Below are 25,000 nucleotides of genomic sequence, written 5' to 3'. Positions count from 1 at the left end.
TCAATTCCTGGGGCTTTCCCCAATTTGACTTTCTTCATTGCTTCCACAACTTCTATCCTGCTGATTTCTTCCTGTCTTCTCACCTCCCTCCTTCTCCCAGCCATTCCACAGCCACTTATACTCGCATTACTTTCATTCTTTATGTTTAACAATTCCTTAAAGTGTTCTCTCCATCTGCTCACTTTTTCTCCCTTCTCCACTAGTAATCTACCATTTTTAATCTTTCACTCCCCTACTAATTTCACTGCCACCAAGTCTTACTCTCTTCACCTCTTTCCAGAACATTTTCTTACAGATCCTCCAATTTACACTCAAAGTCCTCCCAAATTCCTCATCCACTCTCTTCTTACTCTCTCTTACTAATCTTTTCATCTCTCTCTTCCTTTCTACACATAACTCTCTCTTCTGCCTCTCAACTTCTTCCACGTCCCTATTTTCTCATCCATTCATTGTATGCTTTCTTCTTTTGTGCCACAGCCTGCCTCACCTCTTCATTCCACCATACTGTTCCTTGCACCCCCTTCCATCTTCTCTTCACCCCACACACCACATCACATGCTGCACATATTTCTTCTGTGAATATCTTGCACACACCTTCCACGTCCCCCATCTGCTCCAATCTATATTCACCCAATCGTTCCTCCACTTCTGTCTCATACTCCGCCTTTTTCTCATCCTCTTGTAGCCTTTCCACTCTCCTTGCAACTACTCCTTCCTCCCGTCCTTCCCTTCTTCTATTTCTCCATCTTATTTGGGTCTTGATTTTGGCCACAACGAAGTAGTGATCAGAAAGTCCACTCCCCCAGCCTCTATAAGCTCTTGCATCCATTACACATCTTTGTATCCTTTCATCCACACACACATAATCAATCATTGCCTTCCTTTCATTCAGTTCACCACACACCCTTCTCATCATTCGCCATGTATACCTGTGGATCACTTTGTGCCTGAAGAGGGTTTTGGCTATCACCAACCCCCTCCTGGCACAAATGTCCACTAAAGCACTGCCATTCTTATCTGTCTCAGCAGGCACACCCCACTTTCTATTCCATCCACCTTCACATTCCCTATTTTACCATTCATGTCACCAGTCAAAAACACTCTCTCATTCCTTCCAAACTTTTCCATGCACACTTCCACATTCGTCCAGAACTCTTCTCTCACTCTGCATGCACGATCTTGCGTTGGCACATACACGCACACAATCGCCCACATTTGTATTTCAGCTTTCAATCTTACCCACACAATCCTCGAGCCAACTGATCGATACTCTCTTATGTTCTTCTTCCATCTTTTACTCACAACAATACACACTCCTTCTTTTGCCCTCTCATTCTCACCTACTCCTGCACATATACCCCATCCATACTCCCATTCTCTCCTCGCCATTTAGTTTCAGTTACTCCACATACATCCACTTTTTTCACCCTCAAGCACCTGGACAATCTCTCTCTCTTTCACCTCATCATTCGCACCCCTTACATTCCACGTCGCGATCCGTACCATGTCCTTTGTCCGGTCCTTGGTCGTCATCTTTTGGTCAGTCCTTGTCCGAGGCTTCTTGTTCATCTTTTTAGTTAGCTGTTTCCTGGGGAGGGGCACTAACCCTCCGCCAACCCTTTTAGTCGCCTCATATGACAAGCAGGGATACTGGGAGAGTATTCTTGACCCCCCCCCTACCCCCACGGAGGTAGGTGGGTTTTGTTTTGATAATATGAACCCAACTGGAGGAAGGGTTAAGGGTTAGGCAGGAACTAAGGCATTCAGCTCTGAGAACAAGCAGTCATATATCAAGGCCACAGGGCAAGGTCCAAGTCTGGCCCATATGTCGGTGTGTGAGTAAAACAACTAAACCACTTTTGTTTTGAATTGGATCAAGCTTGGTGGGTGAGTCAAGGATCACCCAAGATGTTGACCCATTAATTAGACAATAGGGTAAGAGTCAAAGTCACATGGGAAAGTCACCTTAAACTGTTTTCATTCGATGTAAATTAAACATTATGAATGAGTTCAGGTTAAAACATTGATAATGCTATTAGATTATTAGAATACTCAGTGAATGGTCAAGGTCACTGGGCAAAGCCACCTTAAACACTTTTGATCTGATCTGAACAAACGTTCGTGGGAGGGTTAAAGATTAGGTAGGAAGGAAAAAATTCTATTTTAGTCTGTCGGAGGAGAAGGCATAGGACAAAGCTACATATTCGGCCCTTAAGCAGTTCGTGTATTGGCATGGGTGTTGCATCGAGTACTTCATCTTGTCGCTGTTGTTGTTGTTGCCGTTGCTGCTGTTGTTGTTGTTGTTGTTTTTGTTATTATTATTATTATTATTATTATTATTATTATTATTATTATTATCATCATCATCATCATCATCATCATTATTATTATTATTATATTATTATCATTATTATTATTATACATTACTCACGATCAAAATGTCACATCGGCAGTACTGCAAGAAACAAGAAATAAATCCTGGTCGCAACCTGTATCCAAAGGATTCCATCTCTAACCTGATCCCGGCATCTATTAAGGAATACATTATTTTCCAGGGAATGTGCTGTAATTAATAACGCACTATTCTGCAGGAGTCCAGTTGCAAACCGGCAATGCACACTCTAAGTTTCTTGTCAGTTCCTGCGGCATTGTGCCCGCACACCACTCACAGCAGGCACCAACACCACTGGAATTTCTTATAACCATGTTACCCCTATCTTCAAGTCTAGGTATTTTCCAATCATCTCTCTCCTTGTTGGCTCTAGAACGGCCACATCTGCCAAGTTTCTTTTCTGTTTATCAGCATCATGTATGGTCGGCGTGCACTAATGATGCGATCAGAGAAGATATTGGTGTCCCGTAGGATCTTTGTTATTTTCAGCCACTGGTTCTGGTAGATGGTCATACCATTTATCACTTTCCATAAGTAGACACTTTTTACAAAGGGTCCAGCGAACAGTTCTTGCAACTGTGCCTTGTCTTCTCTTACATTCCCTTTACACCAAACTCTGGCATTCAGTGGCCACATAATTCACGGGTTCTTTCTTCCTGCATATTCAACACAACGGGTTTCAGTTCTGTCCATTGGTCTTTGTCCCGTACGTATGCTGCTTATTCTAAGTGCCTCATCTTGCGTCACCATAATCATACCCTCTCCTTCCTTCTTCATTTCTATTCCTACTTATCATCTTCATGATGCTTGAAAGGTTAAACTCGCTGTCTGGCGGACAAACTGGCCGTGTAGTTGCCTGCCGTGCCATTCCTCGATGCGATTAGGTCTTTTCGATTTATATTTTTCTGGTACCTCATTCCGTTTGATGATGGACAGTTTCATACCACTCTCAGCCACTTATCTCCATTGGTTATCGGATACTTTCCATGAGCACAGACCTTCATCCTGTATAGTCTAAGGCACTCAAGACACAACCCTAACCTCTTTTAAGAAAGAATAATCGTGCAACACTAAAGCGTAGATGCAGTGCTTTAAAGAGTGTTAGTGGTTTCCGCCTCTTTGTACCTAATGCTCTCATCTCACCAAGTGTCCAGTTCTTATTCCGGTTCTGTACCGTATTACATGCTTTGCCTTTGTATTAATAACTTTAAATGCATTTTATCCAGTTACCTGTAATTTCTTGATAACCGGACTCTATCCAAATACTCTTTTCATATTTTCCTTTTCATTTCATCGTGCTTAATTTCATTAATATCAAAGACTTTAATATTTTTAGCCCATTTTGCCCATCTCATTGCATTATCATTCGGTAGCAAAATTTACTCTCCATGGTTAACTCCTTCGTATGCTGTTAACCACACAACACTTCTCAAATCCAAATTCCATTCTAATATCTCCTAGATTACTGTTAGTCATTGCACCAGGCTGTTAGTTTCACCTTTATTTCTCACAAAGAACTTTCTGCTGTCCACACACGTGAAATAAAAATAACTTTACGCCTTCCTCTGCGCAGTTCATAGCCTTTGTGCTTTTTTATCAGTGCATTGGTCATTGGCATCATTGCCAGGATGAACAGGAGAGGAGACAATGTATCACCTTGAAATATTCCTGCACTAGTACCGACATTCACCTATCAGTGTTTCACCAGCCGCTGTCAGTAATGTTTTCCGCTGACTCATCGTGTTCGTAAGAAATATGATTACATTGTCTGCTGCTGCACAAAGCTGCGGACATTCCACTATCCACGTAAGTCGCCCCTTACCGAATGCCTTTCCATAATGTAACCGGACGATACTTAGGATTATCTGCTCTTTGGAGTTTTTATGATCATTTTAACGATGAGTGGCTGGTAGTTTGCTCCACGGCAGTTTCTTATTTTTTTTTTTTTCTGGGGGAATTAGTTTTTCATCCAGGTAAGAATATAGGTCTTCTCCTATTATTTAGTTGGTACTTTCCACAACGTCGATAAATATATAATAGGTCGAAAACAACCGATCTCTGTGCCTTTTGCCTTGTCTTGTAGGATAAGGACCGTTCTGCCTGTGATCATCCAAACTAGAATGCTTCCGTTAACCATATATCCTAAAAATTGCCTTGCCAGCCTCATGTCAAATGAAGTAAAGTTCTTCAGCCACCAAACTGTTCTACGTCAGGAGAGTTGAATGATTTTTTTTTATGGTGGAGGAAGTGCTGGAGGCACTAAAGGAGATTAAAGCAGGGAAAGCTGCAGGTATGGATGGGTGTGCTGTGGAATGTTTGAAAGGTGGTGGAGCGACTATTGTTGAGTGGTTAGTAATATTGCTAACTGTGTGATTTGTGTGCGGTATGGTACCGATTGACTGGGTAAGTGCATGTGTGGTTCAGATGTACAAAGATAAGGGTGATAAGTATGAATGTATTAGTTTTACAGGTATAAGTCTACTGAGTGTTGTAGGTAAGGTGTATGGTAGAGTGTTGATTAAGAGAGTTAGAGAGGGTACAAAGGGGGTGATTGGTGATGAGCAGTGTGGTTTTAGGAGAGGGAGGGGGTTCGTGGATCAGGTGATTACTGTGAGACAGGTGTATGAAAAGTATTTGGCAAAAGGTAAGGATGTGTTTTGGGCATTCATGGATTTAGGGAAAGAGTATAATAGAAATGATAGGGAGGCTTTGTGGACTGTTTTGGGATTGTATGGACTAGGTGGTAAGTTGTTAAAAGGAATGAAAAGTTTTTATTTAAAAAGTAGTGTGTGTAAGAGTGGGAAATACTGCGAGTGATTGGTTTCCCATGAGAGTGGGGCTGCAGCAGGGATATGTATTGTTACCTTGGTTGTTTAATATTAATGTGAATGGTTTTGTAAGGGAGGTGAATGTGAAACTGTTAGGTGGAGATTTGTGTCTGGTGAATGCTGGTGGCAGAGAGTGGATTCTGAATCAGTTACTGTATGAGGATGATATTGTACTGGTGACTGATACGGAGGAGAGATTAAGACAGTTGGTAAAAGAGTTTGGAACGGTATGTGAAAGGAGGAAAATGAGAGTAAATGAAAATAAGAGTAAAGTGATGAAGTGTACGAGGCTAGTAGATGGCAGGAGGATGAATGTAGTTTTGAATGGTGAGTTGCATAAGAACTTAGAGTGTTGTATGTATGTAGAGTCACATATTGCTATGGATGGAAGAATAGATGTAGAGGTGAAGTTTAGAATTAATCAAATAGGAAAGGTGCTGGGAATGATGAAAAAAGTGTTTGAATGTCATTAGCTTAGAATGGATGTAAAGAGAAGGCTGTATGGGGGTGAACTGGTACCGACAGCATTACATGGGGCTGAAACATTGACTATGGGTATAGCAGAGAGGAAGAGTTTGAACGTAATAGAGATGAGGTGTCTGAGTCGTACGTGTGGAGTGATGCATATGGGTAGAGTGAGAAATGAAGTGTGAAGGAGAACTGGAGTTATGTGGGAGATGGCTGATCGAGCTGAGCAGAGAGTGTTGCGATGGTTTGGGCATGTGGAGAGAATGGATGAAGAGCGATCGATGAAAAAGATAACGGGATTGGATGTGAGGGGTGTAAGGCTGAGAGGAAGACCACGAATAGGATGGATGGACAATGTGAAGAAAGCGTTAGATGAGAGAGGGATGTCTGTAGAGCAAGGACGAGAGGCTGTGCGTGATGGGATGTCTGGAAAGAAATTGTAAATGAGTAAATGGTGACGCAGCCCCGAGGGGATATTCTCCTGCTTTTGGTCTGATCAGCTGATCAGGTCAGGTGCAGGAAAGGGGATGGGTTCATTATGATTTGGCAGAGGTAAACCAGCTCTGTTGTCAGGCCCTGCTGCGGATGTCGTTGATCTCACTGTGCAATTGACCCTCATGTGGCATGGGGGCTAAAATATTTTCGGAGTTTCAGTAACACAGAGTAGGTCAGCATACTCTCCAGTACAAGTTTCTTTAACAGTCAACACCAAACTACATGCACATTACACACTACGCTTCCCATTCAAAATTCAACCAAAACGGGGTCTCGTAATCAAGCCTTGGAGTCCCCAGGAGGGGAGACCATAAATGCCCCAACCATTTATCCTTCTCCTGCCGACGACCCAGCGAGATGCCCGGAACCACCCTCTGCCTCACTTCTTCATTTCTACAACATTTGCTGTCTTTCCTCTAGCTTTCTCTCAGTTGAGCACCACCTCTCCTCCTTCAAACCTCACCTTCTCTTCCTCACAGAGACTCAGCCGTCTGGGGCAACTGATAGCAAACCCTTCTCTGTATCCTCCTGCTTTCTCTATACTCATTTCAAAGCCAAAGGTGGTTGTTGTATATGTGTATGAAACAAATTATCTTGCACTCATGTTCCTGAACTTGGTTCTTCAGAATTCTCAGCTCTCTGTCTTTGGTTTTTCTGTCATTCTCTGACTTGATATATATGTGCTGTTTACTGATCCCTTAGTTCTACTGACTACGAAAAATTCTTTGATTATCTTACTTCTACGATGGAACACATCCTATCCATTTCTCCTTTCTCTGAAATCTCCATTCTAGGAGATTTCAGTGTTTACCACCACCTTTGGCTCTCCTCTCCTTTCACTGATCCACCTGGTGAACAAGACTACATCTTCTCTAGCCTTCATGACCTAGAGGAGCTTGTACAGCACCCTACCCATATCCCTGACCGCCATGGAGAGAGTTCCAACAGACTTGACCTCCTCTTTACAACGAATCCTTCTGCTTACACTGTTAATCTTTCCTCTTTGTTAGGCTCCTACGAAAACAACCTCATCATCTTAACCTGTCCTGTTGCTCCAGTACGGCCTGTGGACCCTCCAAAGAAACGCTGGTTGTGGCACTTTGAAGCCGCTGATTGGGAGGCCCTCAGGCAGTGCTTGTTTGATTTTCCCTGTAATGAATATTGTTTCCATGGCCGAGAGCCATCTGAGTGTGCTTTTCGCATTACAGAGGTTATTCTCTCGGGCATGGAAGCATACATTCCTTTCTCATATCCATTGACTAATGCAAAGAAACCTTGGTTTAATCATGCTTATGCTTATGCTGTCCACAACAAAGAGAAGGCCTACAAATGGTACCGGAGCCAACCCACCCCTGGATCTCACCTTTTCTATGTTTCTGCCTGGAATCGTGCTAAGTCTTTGATTTGCTCTGTAAAAAAAAAATTCACTTGTAGTAAATTCTTTGAACTCTCCAACTCGAATTCTTCCCGCTCCTTCTGGCACCTTGTCAAAAATCTTTCTAACAACTTACCTCATCATCCTTCCCTCCTCTTTTCCACTCTGATGGCTCTGTGGCTATTTCTTCTACTGATAAAGCAGATCTCTTTGCTCAGACATTCTCCTCCAAATCCACCTTAGACGATTCCAGTGCTGTTCCTCCATCACTTCCCCCCTCTGACTTCCTCATGGCCGACATTAAAATTTCTTCAAATGATATATTTTCTGCCATCACTGGCCTCAGTACTAACAAGGCATACGGGCCAGATGGGTTCCCACCTGTTGTTCTCAAGAACTGTACTTCTGTGCTGACACCCTGCCTAGGTAAACTCTATCGCCTTTGTCTGTCAACTTGTACCTTTCTTTCACGCTGGAAGTTAGCTCTCATTCAGCCAGTCCCAAAGAAGAGTGACCATTCCAAAAGCTCTCACTACTGCCCAATTGCCTTAACTTCCTGCATCTCAAAAGTTTTTTGAGTCTGTTTTTAACAAAAACGATATAAAGCATCTTTCCTATCACAGACGTGTTTGTGAACGTCAGTATGGGCTCCGTCAGGGACGCTCCAGTGGTGATCTCACCTACCTTTCAGACTCCTGGTCATCCTCCTATCGGGACTTTGGCGAAAGCTTTCCCATTGCACTTGACATCTCAAAGGCTTTCGATCGAGTTTGGCATGAATTTTTAATTTCCAAACTGACCTCGTTCGATTTCTATCCTTCTATCTGGGCCTTCATCTCTAGCTTCCTTTTTGATCATTCTATAGCTGCTGTTGTAGATGGCCACTGTTCTTCTCCAGGATCTTTCAATACTTGTGTTCCTAAGGGTCCTGTCCTATCACCAACTCTCTTCCCTTTATTCATCAATGACCTTCTAAGCTGTACATCTTATCCTATCCATCATACGCTGATTATTCCATCGTTCACCTTTCCATTTGCTTCCTACAGCGTCCATCTCAGCAGTAACTTCAACAAACTAGGGATGAGGCTATGGCACACCTAATGTCTGACTTGGCTCACATCTCTGACTGGGATAAAAGTAATCTTGTTATTTTTAATCCATCAAAAACTCAGTTCTTACACCTATCAACCTAACAAAATCTTCCACAGAATACCCACTAATGTTTAATAATATCCAGCTCAATCCTGTTTCATCTTTCAACGTACTTGGGATTTCATTCTTTCGGGATTTATCTAGGATGGATCATATTACGTCTCTTGTAAAATCTCCTTCCAAGAGATCAGGTGTGCTAAGCTGACGCAGTACCTTGCTTACCCCTGCACAGTTGTTGACTTTATACACAGGGTTTATTCGCCCCTGTGTAGAGTACAACTTTCATTTGTGTGGAGGCTCCCCACATACAGCTCTTCTCAACAAGGTGGAGTCAAAGGCTTTCCATCTCATTAACTCTCCTCCTCTAAATAGCTCCCTTCAACCTGTCTCTTCACCGGACTGGTGCATCCTTATCTCTTTTCTATCGCTACTTCAATGATCACTGCTCCTCTGAACTATCTGTTTGCACCCCTCCACCACTGTGACGGGAGCATAGCACCCGTCCAGCAACAAACTCTCATCCCTCTTCTGTCCAACTCTCTAATGCAAAAGTTAACCGTTGCTCTCAGTCCTTCATTTATGCAACAGGTCAACTCTGGAACTGTCTCCCTCTGTGTGTATTTCCTACTTATCATGATCTCCAGTCTTTCAAACGCAGTGTGGGCAGCATTTCGAAATGAATGGATCTTGAATTTGGCTCTCAGTTGCATTGTTTTTGTTTTTTTCTTTGAAGAAACGGTTTGCGGGCTTCTGGCCTTTGGTTCTTTCTTCCTTGCATTAATAAATAAAATAAAAGGGATTTGGCACCCTTTTTTAAGGTGACAGTGATGGGACTGACTCTATCAAATAGGTATGTGTGAAGCTACATAACGTGGTGATATATATATATATATATATATATATATATATATATATATATATATATATATATATATATATATATATATATATATATATATATATATATATATTTGGCTTATCTGATGGAGCCGTGATTCCGTGGGCTTCAGTGATGAGCGAATGGAAGCCTGGCCCATTGAAATGGGCAAACTTAGGCTGTCTGGACGTTGGTACTCTTCATCCTATACTAGGGTGGGAAAGGGGGACCAGATGATATACATATACATACATACATGTATCTATATCTGTATCTGTATCTGTCTATCTATCTATCTATCTATCTATCTATATCCACTCACTCGATGTAGTGCTGGTTTGGGTGTCTGCCTTTCCTCTCTTCTTTCCTTCCTCTTCAGTCTTTCTATCCTTCATTCTTTCCTGTTCCTTCCACCAATGGGTGACTTTACACTGACTGACAAACCAAATGGTTTCCTGTACACCTGGAAACCATTGACTATGATTGGTGGTAACCATATAACCAAATTATGGGGCCTGATGGTTACGTAGGAAATTAAGGTGCTCCAATCGGATTGAGCTTGTGTACAGTAAGTTTATATCCAAGGAATGGTTGAAGTTTGTTGCTCATGTATTGCCATTCAGGCGATGAGTGAGGCTGGTCATTCATCTTAAATGTCAGGAACAACTTGCCTAGCCCAGGGCTCCTACATCCCTCATGTGGCATAATAGGATATATATATATATATATATATATATATATATATATATATATATATATATATATATATATATATATTGCCAGACGCCTCAATCCCGTTCGGGGTGGCCACAAACAAATCGCCTCCACGTCTCCATGTCCCACGCCATTTCACTGCCCCGCTCCCAGCTCACACCCCCTCTTTCATATACCTCTCCACCCCATCCTTCCATCTCATCCTCGGCCTGCCCCTCCTTCTTCCCCCCTCCACCTCACTCACATATACTCTCTTCGTCAGTCTCTCACCCTCCATCCTTTCCACATGGCCAAACCACCTCAGTGTATTTCTCCTAACGTTTCCTATCACATCCACATCCACACCACAACGCTCCTTTATATTCTCATTTGTCAGCCTGTCTCTCCATGTGACTCCACAGGCTCCTTTTAATAACTAATTTCCACTGCTCTCACTCTTAACTTATGTCCTTCCAGCAACGTCCAAGCTTCACTTCCGTACGTTAGAGTTGGTATCACAATACTGTCATGTAGTAACTTTTTCACTTCCATGCTCACTTCCCTGCTTCTTATCACTGCTTTCAAGGAACCAGCAACCTTTCTTCCCTGCTGTACCCTTTCAAGCACTTCACCCTCCAAACCTCCATCCTTACTCATCACACTACCCAAGTACTTAAACATTCTCACATTTTCCAATTCCTCACCATCCAACCTCACTGTACATTCACTGACTTCACATCTCTCAAAGACCATAACTTTACTCTTCCGTACATTCACTGACTGCGTTATATGGGGCTGAAACATGGAATATGGGTGTAGCAGAGAGGAAAAGTTTGAATGTAATGGAGATGAGGTGTCTGAGGAGTATGTGTGGAGTGACGCTTATGGATCGAGTGCGAAATGATGACGTGCGAAGGAGAACTGGAGTTGTTCGGGAGATGGCTGGTAGAGTTGAGCAAAGGGTGTTGCGATGGTTTGGGCATATGGAGAGAATGGATAATGAGCGATTGGTGAAAAAGATAACTAGATCTGATGTGAGAGGTGTAAGGCTGAGAGGAAGACCACGAATAGGATGGATGGACAGTGTGAAGAGAGCGCTGGATGCGAGAGAGATGTCTGTTGACCAAGGAAGAGTGGCTGTGCATGACAGAAATAAATGGAGAGAAATTGTGAATGAATAAATGACGACGCAGCCCTGAGGGGATATTCTTCCGCATTTGGTCTGATCAGTTAGTCAGGTCATGTGCGGGTAAGGGGATGGTTCTGTTATGATGTGGCAGGGGTAAACCAGCTCTGCTGTCGGGCCCTGCTGCGGATGTCACTGATTGCATTGCGCAGTTGACCCTTGCGCGGTGTGGTGCGGTGAGGATCTGTCCGTTCTCCCCTTTGGGGCTAAGATGCGAATGAATGTGTTTGAATGGATGAGTAAATGGGGAGTGTGTCGTCCTGTCTCGGCTACCTCCCTTTCCTTGGGGGAAGCAGCCTAGGTATATAGATAGATAGACATTCACCTTTAGTTTCCGTTTCTTACACACTCTCCCAAACTCATCCACCAAGCCTTGCAGCTCTCCTTCGTCTTCACTCAACAACACAGTATCATCTGCAAACTACAGTACAGGGAGTTTCTAAATACTACCCTCTCTCACGAGGGCCACTCCAACATCCACTACCCTACCTTGTACCTCTTTTATTACCCCATCCATGTACAGATTGAACAACCATGGAGACATGACATCCCTGGTTCAACCCAACTTTCAAAGAGAAAAATTCACCCAGTTCACCATCCACACGCACTGCAGCCTTACCACCATCATACATACTCTTCACAGCATTCAACAACTTCCCATCTACTCCATATATTCTTAATACTTTCCACAATCCTTGTCTATCCACCCTGTCATATGCTCTCTCCAAATCCATGAAGGCCGCATACAACTTCTTTCCCTTCTCTGGAAACTTTTCCACTAAAGATCTAAGAATGAATATCTGATCTACACAACCTCTTCCCTTCCTAAAGCCTCCCTGTTCTTCTCCAACTAATTCCTCTGTTCTTTCTCTAACTCTGTCAATAAGTATCCTACCATACACTTTTCCTATTAAACTAAGAAGACAAATGCCCCTATGATTACCACACACTTCTTTTTCCCCTTTTCCCTTGTACAAGGGAATAATTATACCTGACTTCCAATCCTCTGGGACTCTACCTTCCTCCCAGGCCAATCTGCACATTTTCCACATCCATTCTACTACTATCTCTCCCCCATGCTTCAGCATTTCACCACACACTCCATCAATTCCTGGGGCCTTCCCCAATTTAACTTTCTTCATTGCTTCCACAACTTCTATTCTACTGATTTCTTCCTGTCTTCTCACCTCCCTCCTCCTCCCAGCCATTCCCCAGCCACTTATACTCGCATTACTTCCATCCTATATGTTCAACAATTCCTTAAAGTATCCTCTCCATCTGCTCACTTTTTCTCCCTTCTCCACTAGTAATCTACCATTTTTATCTTTCACTCCCCTGCTAACTTCACTTCCACCCTGCATATCTTACTCTTTTCACCTCTTTCCAGAACATTTTCTTACAGTCCCTCCACTTTACACTCAAGTTCTTTCCAAATTCCTCATCCGCTCTCTTCTTACTCTCTCTTACTAATCTTTTCACCTCTCTCTTTCTTTCTACATATAACTCTCTCTTCCGCCTCTCAACTTCTTCCACGCCCCTATTTCTCATCCATGCATTGTATGCTTTCTTCTTTTGTGCCACAGCCTGTCTTACCTCTTCATTCCACCACGCTGTTCCTTGCACACCCCTCCGTCTTCTCTTCATCCCACACACCACATCACATGCTGCACATATTTCTTCTGTAATTATCCTGCACACACCTTCCACGTACCCCATCTGCTCCAATTCATATTTGCCCAATCGTTCCTCCACTTCTTTCTTATACTCTGCCTTTTTCACATCCTCTTGTAACCTTTCCACTCTCCTTACAAATACTCCTTCTTCCCGTCCCTCCCTTCTTCTATATCTCCATCTTAATTGGACCTTGATTCTGGCCACCACCAAGTAGTGGTCAGAAAGTCCACTCCCCCAACGTCTATAAGCTCTTGCATCCATTACACATTTTCGCATCCTTTCATCCACACACACATAATCAATCATTGCCTTCCTTTTATTCAGTTCACCACCCAATATATATATATATATATATATATATATATATATATATATATATATATATATATATAGATAGATAGATAGATAGATAGATAGATAGATAGATAGATATATCATCAGCCACTGCCAGTCCACTGCTGTACAAAGGCCTCCCCAACTTTTCCCACGAATTCCCTGACTGACCCAATGTCTGCCACGTTTTGTTGCAAACCTCTCTATCTCATCTCTACACCTCCTGTCTGGCTTTTTTCTGCTACGCTTCCAATCTCTTGGAGTCCTGTCAGTCAGCCTGTTGCTCCATCGGTTATGCAATGTCCTTGCTACATGACCTTACCACTTCCATTTCTGTTTTTTTATGATTTCTATAATGTCGTTGACTTATGTCTGCTCTCTCACCCAAGTTGTTTTTTTGCCTGTCTTAAAGATCTTCCCAACATTAACCTTTCCATTGTTCTTTGAGAACGGATTAGCTGATTTTCCATCGGTTTTGTCAGAGTCCAGGTCTCACAGTCGTACATCATAGCTGGAATTATACATTTTTCATATACTTTTCATTTCATGCGTATTGGCAAGCTATTTTTCACGTTGTCTCTATGTTTACCGAAAGCTTTCCGTCCAACTGTAATATATATATATATATATATATATATATATATATATATATATATATATATATATATATATATATATATATATATATATATATATGTAAAACAAAGACTGGGAGGTAGTATACATTGTCAGTTCCAAGGAAAAAATAAAACTGAATTTCAAGAGACACTCATTTCTAGCTGCCTAAATATATTGCATTAAAGAAACTATAGACCGAAAGCAGAAAGAATGATAAACTAGGGAAGATCATTTCAGAGATAACCAGCAACATACCGTACGTGAAGGACTGATAAGGGGTTGACCCTCGCATTAGAAAGACGAAATTAGTTGAGTGACGGTGTGTAGCCAGACGGGTGTGTTGTGATCGTCCCACAGCACAAGGAAAGTATGTAAACAGAACTGCAAGTCCAGTATAACAAGGACAGGATGGAGATCAATGTAACACTACTGAGAACAGAGGGCCTGGGATACATAAATAGGTATGTACTGCAGTAAAGGCTGTATGTGTGGTCTATACCTACTCACATACTTGTATGACTATGCATGTATGTGTGTATGTGTGTATGTATGTATGTATGTACGTATGTATATGATAATCTAAATTATATCAATGTTTATGTATTAAAATTAAATGTTTATACATGGAGAGAAATTGTGATGAGAGACTGAAGAAGATATACCATTAAAAAAGCAGAAGGAATGAGAGGAAAGGAGAGGCCAAGAGGAAGTAGAAGAATTACTGGGATATGATAAGGAATGAGAGGAAAGGAGAGGCCAAGAGGAAGTGGAAGAATTACGGGGAAATGATGCAGAATCATGGATATTACAGTGTGAGAACCAAGACTGTGAGGCTTGTGTATTTGTCAGACCAATGTGAATGAAGTGTTTTTAAAGCATGAGTCGCTATCAAATGATCCAGAACAGAGAAGATGTAACGCGATTGGGGTAAACCGCAGAGTGGTTAGCGGGGTCTTGATGTGCATGTTTGAAAGGTGCTTCGAGTTAGACTATTATATACGACAGCAGCGAAACTTCACGTGAGTGCATAGGCTTGCTTTTTACTAGTGTCGGAGATTATATATATATATATATATATATATATATATATATATATATATATATATATATATATATATATATATATATATATCAGTCATTACAAGTCCACTGCTGAACAAAGGCCTCCCCCAACCTTCTCCACGAATTCCTTGACTGAGCCAATCTCTGCCTCGTTTTCCCTGCAAATTTCTCTATCTCATCTCTCCACCTTTCTTCTGGCCTTTTTCTGCTACACTTACAATCTCTTGGTGTCCAGTCAGTCAACCTCTTGGTCCATCGGTTATCCCTTATTCTTGCTATATGGCCTGCTCACCTCCAGTTCTGTTCTTTTATAACTTCTATAATATCTTTGACTTTAGTCTGCCCTCTCACCCAAGTTGATCATCTCATGTCTCTTAAAGCTATTCCCAACACTGACCTTTCCATTGCTCTCTGAGAACGGATTAATATATTTTCCATCGATTTTGTCAGCTTCCAGGTCACACAACCATACGCCATAGCTGGAATTATACATTCGTTATATACTTTTCGTTTCATACAAACTGGCAAGCTACTTTTCACGATTTCTCTATGTTTATCAAAAGTTTTCCATCCAATTGTAATGCGTCTTTTTATTTCGCTATCATTATTTTTCGTTAATTTTAGCATTTGTCCCAAGTAATTGTACTCCTCGACTTCTTCAAGAATTTCTCCGCTTGTTCTGATGACGATCTTTGGTGTTTGTGGATTAAACAGTTTTACTCAGGTTTATCTTTAGCCCTACTTTGAGACTTTCCCTGTTCAGGTCATTTAACATTTCTCGCAATGTATCTGCTGTTTCTGAGATTAGGACAATGTCATCTGCAAAGCTTAAATGGTTTAGCTTTTCTCCATCTATGTTCACTCCTTTGTTTTCCCAGTCTAGCTTTCTGAAAATACTTTCTAGGCATGCTGTAAATAGTTTAGTGAAATTGTATCTCCCTGACGCACGCCCTTCTCAGTCTTAATTTTCTTTGAGTCCTTATGTAATTTTACTGTAGCAGTTCCCTCTTTATATATGTTTTCGGGCAGTTTTACAATGTTCTCATTCACTCCTTGTTCTCGCAGTGAATTTATAATGGCTATGTGTTCCACTTAGTCGAAAGCCTTTCCGTAATCAACAATACCTAAGCTATCTATCTGTCTATTGCCAGACGCCTTAATCCCATAAGGGGTGGCCATTTGACTTTGAGTTATTTGTTTTACAGGGAGGGGCACTAACCCTCCACCAACCCACTTGTTGACACGTAGGGAGCACGTATGGTTTGGTTATATAGTTACCACCCAGCGCTATAAATGGTTTCTTGGCTTACAGGAAACCATTTGGCTTGTCGCTTAATGTAAAGCCACCTGTAATGGAAAGAAAAGCGACAAGAAGTGACAGGAAAGATGAGAGAAATAGGAAGAGAGGAGACCAGGCACAGAAAAAGAATGATAAAGGCTAAGGAAGAAGTAGGCAGCACTACATCAAGTGAGTGGATGATGGTCACCAAAACCTAAGCACAGTGGTTTATTATAGTCTGTAGTTTTCTCAGTTAACTGATTCATTGTGTGTAGATGATCAGTAGTCGAATACTCGCTTCGGAATCCTGCCTGTTCACGAGGTTGGTTTTCCTCCAAATTTGTTGTTATTCTGTTCGTAAGGACTTTAGTGAAGAGTTTGTAGATGACTGACATTTAGCTAATGGGTCGATAGTTACTAAGATCTTTTGAGTTACCTTTTTTGTAAAGTAAAATAACTGTTTCATTACACCATGTTTTGGGAATTTTCCTCTTTTTTATACATTCAGTAAATAAGTGCGCAAGCCTATTTTGCACTTCTACTCCTGCATCCAGCAGTAAATACGCTACTATTACATTTTCTCCCGGAGCTTTCCCTCTTTTCTTATTTTTAAGACAAATATTTACTTCGTCTGGTGTTACCTCAGGTATTTCACTTGTGACAACTGAAAAGTTAGCTATTGGTACTACTGTCTTTGATGCATACAGTTCTTTGTAAAATTCTTCAGCTCTCTTCAACATCTTATCTCTGCATTTAATGACCTCACCGTTTTTGTCTTTCAGTGATGTACTTTGTTGCTTTCCTAGTGCCATTTTACTTCGGACCTGTTTCATAGTTTTTCCTTTCTTGATGGTTTCTTTGATCTGATCCACGTTTCTCTTTCTTTTTTCTTTTTGTTTTTTGTTGATAAGCTTATTTAATTCTGCTCGTTCTATTTCGTCTTTCTTTGTCTTTACCTTCATTTCCTTTCTTTTTTGCATAAGCTCGAGTGTCTTTTCTGAATATTTTTTGGCTTTGGTTGTATTAGGTTTTCGTACTACCTCCGCTGATCCTTATAGCACTTTGGTTAGTCTGTCATTCAGCTGATCAATGTCACGTTCAGCATTACTTATATATATATATACTATACATATATAATTATAACTGTATATAGATAGATAGATAGATAAATAGATAGATAGATAGATAGATGTATATAGATAGATAGATAGATAGATATAGATATAGATATATATTCACAATGTGTACAATCTTTGTAACTGCAAATGCGCCATTTCAGACCAACATAATAATCACAATTCGTGTTTTCCTGTATCCGTGTGTGTGTGTATGTATATGTGTGTGTGTGTGTGTGTGTGTGTGTGTGTGTGTGTGTGTGTGTGTGTGTGTGTGTGTGTGTGTGTGTGTGTGTGTGTGCGTGCGTGTGTGTGTGTGTGTGTGAGAGAGAGAGAGAGAGAGAGAGAGAGAGAGAGAGAGAGAGAGAGACTGTGTTAATATATGAGACTGATTGAGAGGTCTGCATATAAGGCCATTAATATACCTGTGTGTGACCAGTATAACAGAGACTGTAGATGATGCATACCGGTATAAAATAGAAAACTTTATACATAGGGAAAGGTAGCTTGAACTGATAGGAAGGAAATACGTGTGGTGAGAGAGAACTTTGGAGGCATTTTATCATGGTCACTATGGATGAACCCTCTGACTGGTCCTCAAAAATTAAGTTACTTGATAGTGAAAAAGTGCCATTATAAGTGAAGGAAAAAATAATGGATGGAAACTGTATGCAAGAATTAATAACTGCAATAACCACTTAAGCAATCTAGGCCTCCTGGTAATCTGTTCCCCTATAATGACCTACTGATCTACAGCCTAAATTAATTTCTATGCTCTCTCAAGTCTAGCCTAATCTACTGTTAACTAACCTAAAATAAATCAATCAGCTCACACAGATTTCATCAATGAGGTGTAACGTACGAGTACATTGTTTTATGAAGAAAGACTGTGCTGGTGACTGATATTTTACTTGGTTAACCATTTGTATAGAAAGTTGTCAAGCGAAAGACAACCATCAGTTCACTCTAAGAATGCTAATCACTTTGCGTTTGTAACACTGGATATAGGACACAAAATTGTAAAGAGAAAATCCACGAGTGTGTATAAACATGCAAGTGCTGTGTGCTTGCCTTAAAAAAGCAGACTTGTATGATAAAGTGTCTAAAAACATATTTAACGTGCCGTAATAAGTAAGGACACAGCACTGTGGCTGGGAATAAATGAAATGACTTAGAGAGGTGTGGCTGATAAAGACGTGTGAGAATGAAGGTGTGAATGAAGGGAGTGAGTGAGGGTGGGAATTAAGGGAGTGAATGAGGATGAAAGTGAAGGGTATGGATCTTGATAAGAATGAAGGGTATGGGTGAGGGTGAGAATGAAGGGTGTGTGTGTGGGTGAGGGTGAGAATGAAGGGTATGGATGTGGGTGAGGGTAAGAATGAAGGATGTGAGTGAGGGTGAGAAGTGAGTGAGAATGGGAATGAAGTGAGTGAGTGAGAGTGGGAATAAAGAGAGTGATTGAGGGTGAGAATGAAGGGAGTGAGTAAGGGCGAGACTGAAATGTGTAAGGAGAGTGAAAAATGTGACTGAGGGGAGTGGATGAGTGAATGATATGCGATGAGTGAAGCTGAGGTGTCCTCCTGGCGCCTTACCTTTTCTCTGGGTGTGGGCGTACTGGCCGTCTCCGCGGGCGTGTGGTTATGGTGGCGGTGCGTGGCGGCGGCAGCGGCGGGAGGGAAGGGGTGTGGTGGTGTTGTTGCGGCGGCGGCGGAGGCGTCGTCAGCGTGGAGCACCTCCATGAGGTAGGCGATGTAAGAGGTGGCCAGACGCAGCGTCTTGATCTTGGATAACTTGGTGTCGGCGGGCACGTTGGGGATGCACTCGCGCAGCTCAGCAAAGGCGTTGTTGATGCTCTGCGTCCGCCGCCGCTCCTTGCGGTTGGCTGAGCTGCGTCGCTTCAGCACGCGCCCACACCCGTCCACACCCAGCAGCTCGATGCTGTAGTCGCCGCCGTCACCGCCGCCCGCCCCCCCGACATAGTCTAGGCACGGCACCTCTGGAGAGAAGCCTGGTGAATAGCCGGCGGGGGAGTATCCCCAGGCGGTGTAAAGGGCGGGGGCTGGGGCGGGAGCGGGAGAGGTGGGGTGAGGGTAGTAGGGTGGGTATAGTGCCTCAGGCGGGGGCGCTGCTCCCATGGCGGGACCGTACGTCTGGGGCAGCGGGTACCCTCCCACCAGGCTCATGGCGTACACTGCCCTACCCTGCCGGACTGCCCTGCCTCACCCCACCCAGCTTCACTCCATCCCGCCCTGTCTTGCCTCACCCCGCCCTCACATTTGCTCATTGGTCCTCGCCACCCCAACTCCGCCTTTTACCGCCACGCGCATGGTCATTGGGTGGCGGGAGGGGCGTCAGTGGTGGTAATCAATGGGCCTGCGTGCAGTGCGCTCACTGCCTCTTCTTTACACTTGTGGATGAGAGCCTCTACTTTAACTCGTTTTGCCATCCCTCTTCCTCATCCTCCTTTGTACTCTTTTGTATTTCCCTTGCATCGTTTGCCTTACTCACACATTGTCTCAACCACACCCTCCCTCATCTTCACCTCACGTTACTCTTATCCACACCTTACCCCACCCTAACTGTCCGTCACCCACACTGGTCTCATGTACAACCTGTTTTACTCTCACATTCTCTAACCCATATCCGACCACACATTCATCTTGCCAGGCTCTCACCTTTCTGCTATCCTCAACTTACCTCACCAGTCCTTACCTCACTCTCATTCTTCAAATACCCTTACCTTACCTGACCCCTATCTGCCTCTTCCCATACCCTGCTTCACCCACACCTTTTCGCTTCACCTCTTGACTCTATACTCACTCTGCCTCACTCACCCAGCCATACCTCCACCTTCCCCTCCCTTCATCTACAGGTATACCTTCACCTTTGCTCATCCTCACCTGCTTCTCCCTAATTCTTACACTTACTAAATCTCATCTTTAGCTTCACCATCAACCTACATTGCTTCCCTGCCATATCCTCTCCCTGCAGCACCCTTACCCCACCTGATCCTCACCCTGCTTCTCACTCACCCTGACACAAGCATACCACACTACCCTGTTCACCTGGTCACTGTATGCCTCTCACCCTGCCTCAGTCTCAACCTGACACAATCCTGCTCACCCTTCACTGTTCTGCTCAACGTTCACCTTCCTCACCCTCAACTCATCCTCACACTTCGCTTGCCCCACTGGTCACTTTCACCCTCATCCGCCGGACTACACTGGTTCAGCGACCCCTGCCGCCCTGCTTAACCCTAACCTGTATCACTTTTACCCTGATCCTGTCTAACTGTTTTGCTTCTCCCTACCTCAACCCTGACTCACCCTCACCTAGTCCCGCCCTTACTCCGCCTAATCCTCACCCTGCCTTATCCTCACTCTGCTTCACCCTTACCCTACCTCACTACCCTCCTTTACTACCCTCCCTCACCCAACCTTTTGCCTCACTGCACTTCCTCTCTGTTCTGCCTCGCTCCACCTAATTGCCCTGCCTCACCCGACCTCAGTGTCACGCCTCACATTCCCTCACTCTGCCTCACTTCTCATCCTGCCACACCTAACCATATCCACTTTAGCCTGCCATATACTGCCTCACCCACCTCACCCTACCACATCCTTCTTCACCCACTTTACACTTCCACATCCTGCCTCACCCACCTCACCCTACCACACATGCCTCAGCCCTCACCCACCACATCATGCCTCACCCACCTCACCCTACCATATCATGCCTCACCCACCTCACCCTACCATATCCTGCTCACCCACTTGACCTTGCCACATCCTGCCTCATCCATCTCACCCTACCACATCCTGCTCAGCCACCTCACCTTGCCACATCCTGCCTCACCCACCCCACCCTGCCACATCCTGCCACACCCACGTCACACACAACATCCTGCCTCACCCTGCCACGTCCTGCCTCACCCACCTCACTCTCCCACATCCTGCCTAACCTTTTTTACACTTCCACATCTTGCCTCACCTACCTTACACTGCTTAGCTCATTCACCTTACCCTGCCACATTCTGCCTAACTCATCTTACCCTGCCTCACTTGAGTCACCCTACCACATCCTTCCTCACCCGTCTTACCTTGTCTCATATAACCAGGCCACACCCTTCTTCTCTCAGCTTTTCCCGCCCGACCCACATTTTCCTGTCTCACCATTCTTGCCCTTCCTCACCCACCTTTTCTTCCCACATCCTGTCTTAGCCTGCTTGCCCTACCTCAAACGTATTGTCCTGCTTTACTCTGCTTCACATGCCTTGCCCTTCTTGCCCTACTTCACACAAATTGCCCTGTCCCAGTCTCCCTCACCCAAGCTCCCTGGCTCACCCTGCCGCATCGACTTTCTTGTATCACCTTGCCTTATGCACTTTATGCTGAATATCCTGTCTCACTCTCCTTCACTACGCTTCACCCTGCCTCAGTCTTCTTGCCTTGCCCAGCCTCGCCTGCCTTGCCATGCTTTTCCTTACCTCCCTCATGCTTCCCCTCTAACCTACCTTGCTATGTCACACCCTACATTCCTCATGGCTCTCTGCCCCATTTACCTCGTCCCACATTACCTACCTTGACCTGTCTTGGCCACCTCAGTCACTTCATCCTACCTCGTCATGCACGCCTTCCTGCTTTCTCTTCCTCACTCACTTAACCTTTTCTCACCCTCTTTCTTTCTCTCTCTCACCAACCTCCTCACCCTCTTCCTTACCCTACGTCACTCTCTTCCTCTTCCAGCCCGAAAGTCAGCCTCAGTCCATCACTCTAGTTGCCTCACCCACTTCTTCACCATGCAACATCCTTTTTCTCCTCCTGTTCCCCACTAATTTTAACCCTGCCTCACCTTCTGACTTACCTTTCTCACCCTGCTTCATCCTCTTCCTCACCTTTTCTCACCTTCTTTCTCACTAGCTCACCCTCTTCATAACCCTACTCACCTTTGGCTTTCCTTGCTTACCCTATTCCTTGCCTACCTGGCCCTATTCCTCAACCCGTCTCATCTCCTCCCTCATTTTGCTTACAGTAATGTAGACAGTTCTTCACAAATTGGGGATCATATTGGGGCGAGGCACTAATCGGGGGGTTACCCATTGCTACACAATGTGCAAGCACTAAGTTAACCGGAATTTCGAAGGGGGCAGGGAGGCAGTGGAAAGGCAAGGCTCCGACTAGAAATCCCAGGTCCCCTGTGGCCATGCCACTGCCTGCCTCACTCTCTTCAGAACCGTGTCTCACCCTCAACCCTGTCCTTCCTTAACCTCATCATCACCCTGTTTAGCCTCTTCCTCAATTTGTTTAACCCTCTTCCTCATCCTGCATCACTATCTTCCCTACCCTGTTCCCTACTTAGACATACCCTCTTTCTAACTCTGCCTGATTCTCTCTAGTTAACCCTGCTTCAGTCATTTCTTACTCTTCCTTTCCCTCATACCCATCCTGCTCACCCTTTTGCTACTGCATTGGTTTCAAATAAAAAACAACATTTTTAACGTTTACACTCTCCTTGACACCTCCCACACAGCACTAGGCAATAAAACATTAGGCTCCTCCCCAATGTTGACTATCTATCTATCTGTCTATTGCCAGACGTCTTAATCCCGCAAGCGGTGGCCAGAAACAAATCACCTCCATGTCGCCCCGTCCAGTGCCACTTCACTGCCCCGCTCCCAGCTCACACCCCTCTCTCTTATATACCTCTCCACTCCATCCCTCCATCTCATCCTCGGCCTCCCCCCCCCTCCCCCCTTTCACCTTACCCACATACACTCTCCTCGTTAGTCTCTAGCTCTCCTCTCTACATGGCCAAACCACCTCAACGTATTTCTCCTAACGTTTTCTGTCACATCCACATCCACACCACGGCGCTCCTTCACTTCCTCATTTGTCAGTCTGTCTCTCCAGGTAAACCCACATGCTCCTTTCAATCAGCTCATTTCCACTGCTCTCACTCTTGACTTGTGTCCTTCCAACAAGGTCCAAGCTTCACTTCCATACGTTAGAGTTGGTATCACAATACAGTCATGCTGTGAATTTTTTACTTCCATGCTCACTTTCCAATATAGACACTTTTATACTATGGCTGGAGACTTTAACGCTAAAAACTACTGCCTGATACGAACACAGTGAAAACAACTGTCGTGGCCTTGACACTGCATCACGGCTCAAGGACATGTACCGTTCATTCTCAGTGGCACCTCACAATGTATCTACATCACACAGCAAGCACGCCACTCCTCCTCTTCCCCAGACATCATATTGTGTTCGTGGACACTTTCGCTCATCATCACCTGACGGACTGAACCGAAGCCCCGTTCAGATCGCCTTCCTGTCATTATCACCAAAGGAATACGCTCCAAACCAGAGTGGTCACGCCTCACTTACACAAACTTCAAGTAAGCAATCTGGTAAACGCCTCAGCACATCAAACCCGTCACCAACATTGACAGGCGCCTTACGAAATTTAACGAGATCATACCTAATGCTCACAAATACCACTCCGTTCTTAAAAGGAACGCGCAGACATTCTCGTGAACCATTACCCAAATATAAGTAATTTTATATGAAGACACACTGAGTCTCAGAAATTTTTTGCATATACAGACAAGAACACAACCCCTTCACTCCTATCCAGACACGCAACATTACCAAAAAAATAAGGAATTCTACAAACACATCCTTCCAAACTCCTCTACCAACTGTCAATTTCTCCTCCGTATCAGCCACCAGTGCAGTATCATCAGCAAATAGCAACTGATTCAGATCCCACTCTCTACCATAAGCATTCACCGCACTCAAACTAGACAAATTCCGTTTTAGTAAAGATATAGGTAGAAACTGGTTTGGCAACAGAGTAGTAGACGAATCGAATGAGCTACTTAGTAATGTAGCCGCTGCCCTTTCTGCTGAGAGTTTCAAGCATAGGATAGATAAGCAGTGACAAATAAGGGATGGGTATTAAAATAAGAAAAAAGTCTCATAACCAGTACTAATTTATTCTTTCCATGTTCACGTTACACTATAATAAATCTCTTTTTCTCCTTTCACACTTTCCTATATAATGTCCACGCCAGTTTTTCTACACTGCATGGTGTTCCTTTTGACTTTTTCCTGCCGGCTTTGGCTGGAGGGTTTGGAGAGCGGGGGAAAGCCTACCTCTTTGCTCTCCTTATCTCATTCTAGTAGTTCAGTTACCCTTCAAGGAGATGCCTAGCATCGGCCAACCGGCCTACTGCAGTTATCCTTTCTTCTTATGTTCTTATGCATCTTACCAACTCCGTGAGACCCGCACTCCTATAACAATAGACATAAGTAAAGCCTTTGGTGCCGTCGCACGAAGCAAACTATTCATCAGTGTATATATATATATATATATATATATATATATATATATATATATATATATATATATATATATATATATATATATATATATATATATACAAAACCGA

The 25,000-nt window shown here is 43.6% G+C and overlaps 1 protein-coding gene across 1 annotated transcript in view; it reads right to left on the bottom strand.

Annotated features, from left to right (window-relative positions):
• LOC145396751 (heart- and neural crest derivatives-expressed protein 2-like) overlaps window positions 1–19,730 on the bottom strand; it is a 98,947-nt gene extending 79,217 nt beyond the window's left edge. Inside the window, exon 1 of the mRNA XM_080270035.1 lies at window positions 19,248–19,730. Coding sequence (XP_080126161.1) covers window positions 19,248–19,730 — 483 coding nt within the window. The remainder of the gene's footprint in view (window positions 1–19,247) is intronic.
• Window positions 19,731–25,000: the final 5,270 nt, after the last annotated feature.

The sequence above is a fragment of the Coenobita brevimanus genome, chromosome 39 (genome assembly GCF_032717465.1).
Source record: "Coenobita brevimanus isolate Jiangsu-jjx chromosome 39, ASM3271746v2, whole genome shotgun sequence".
NCBI classification, from domain to species: Eukaryota; Metazoa; Arthropoda; class Malacostraca; order Decapoda; family Coenobitidae; genus Coenobita; species Coenobita brevimanus.
The sequence above is the reverse complement of the archived record's forward strand: the minus strand, read 5'-3'. Positions and strand labels throughout refer to the sequence as shown.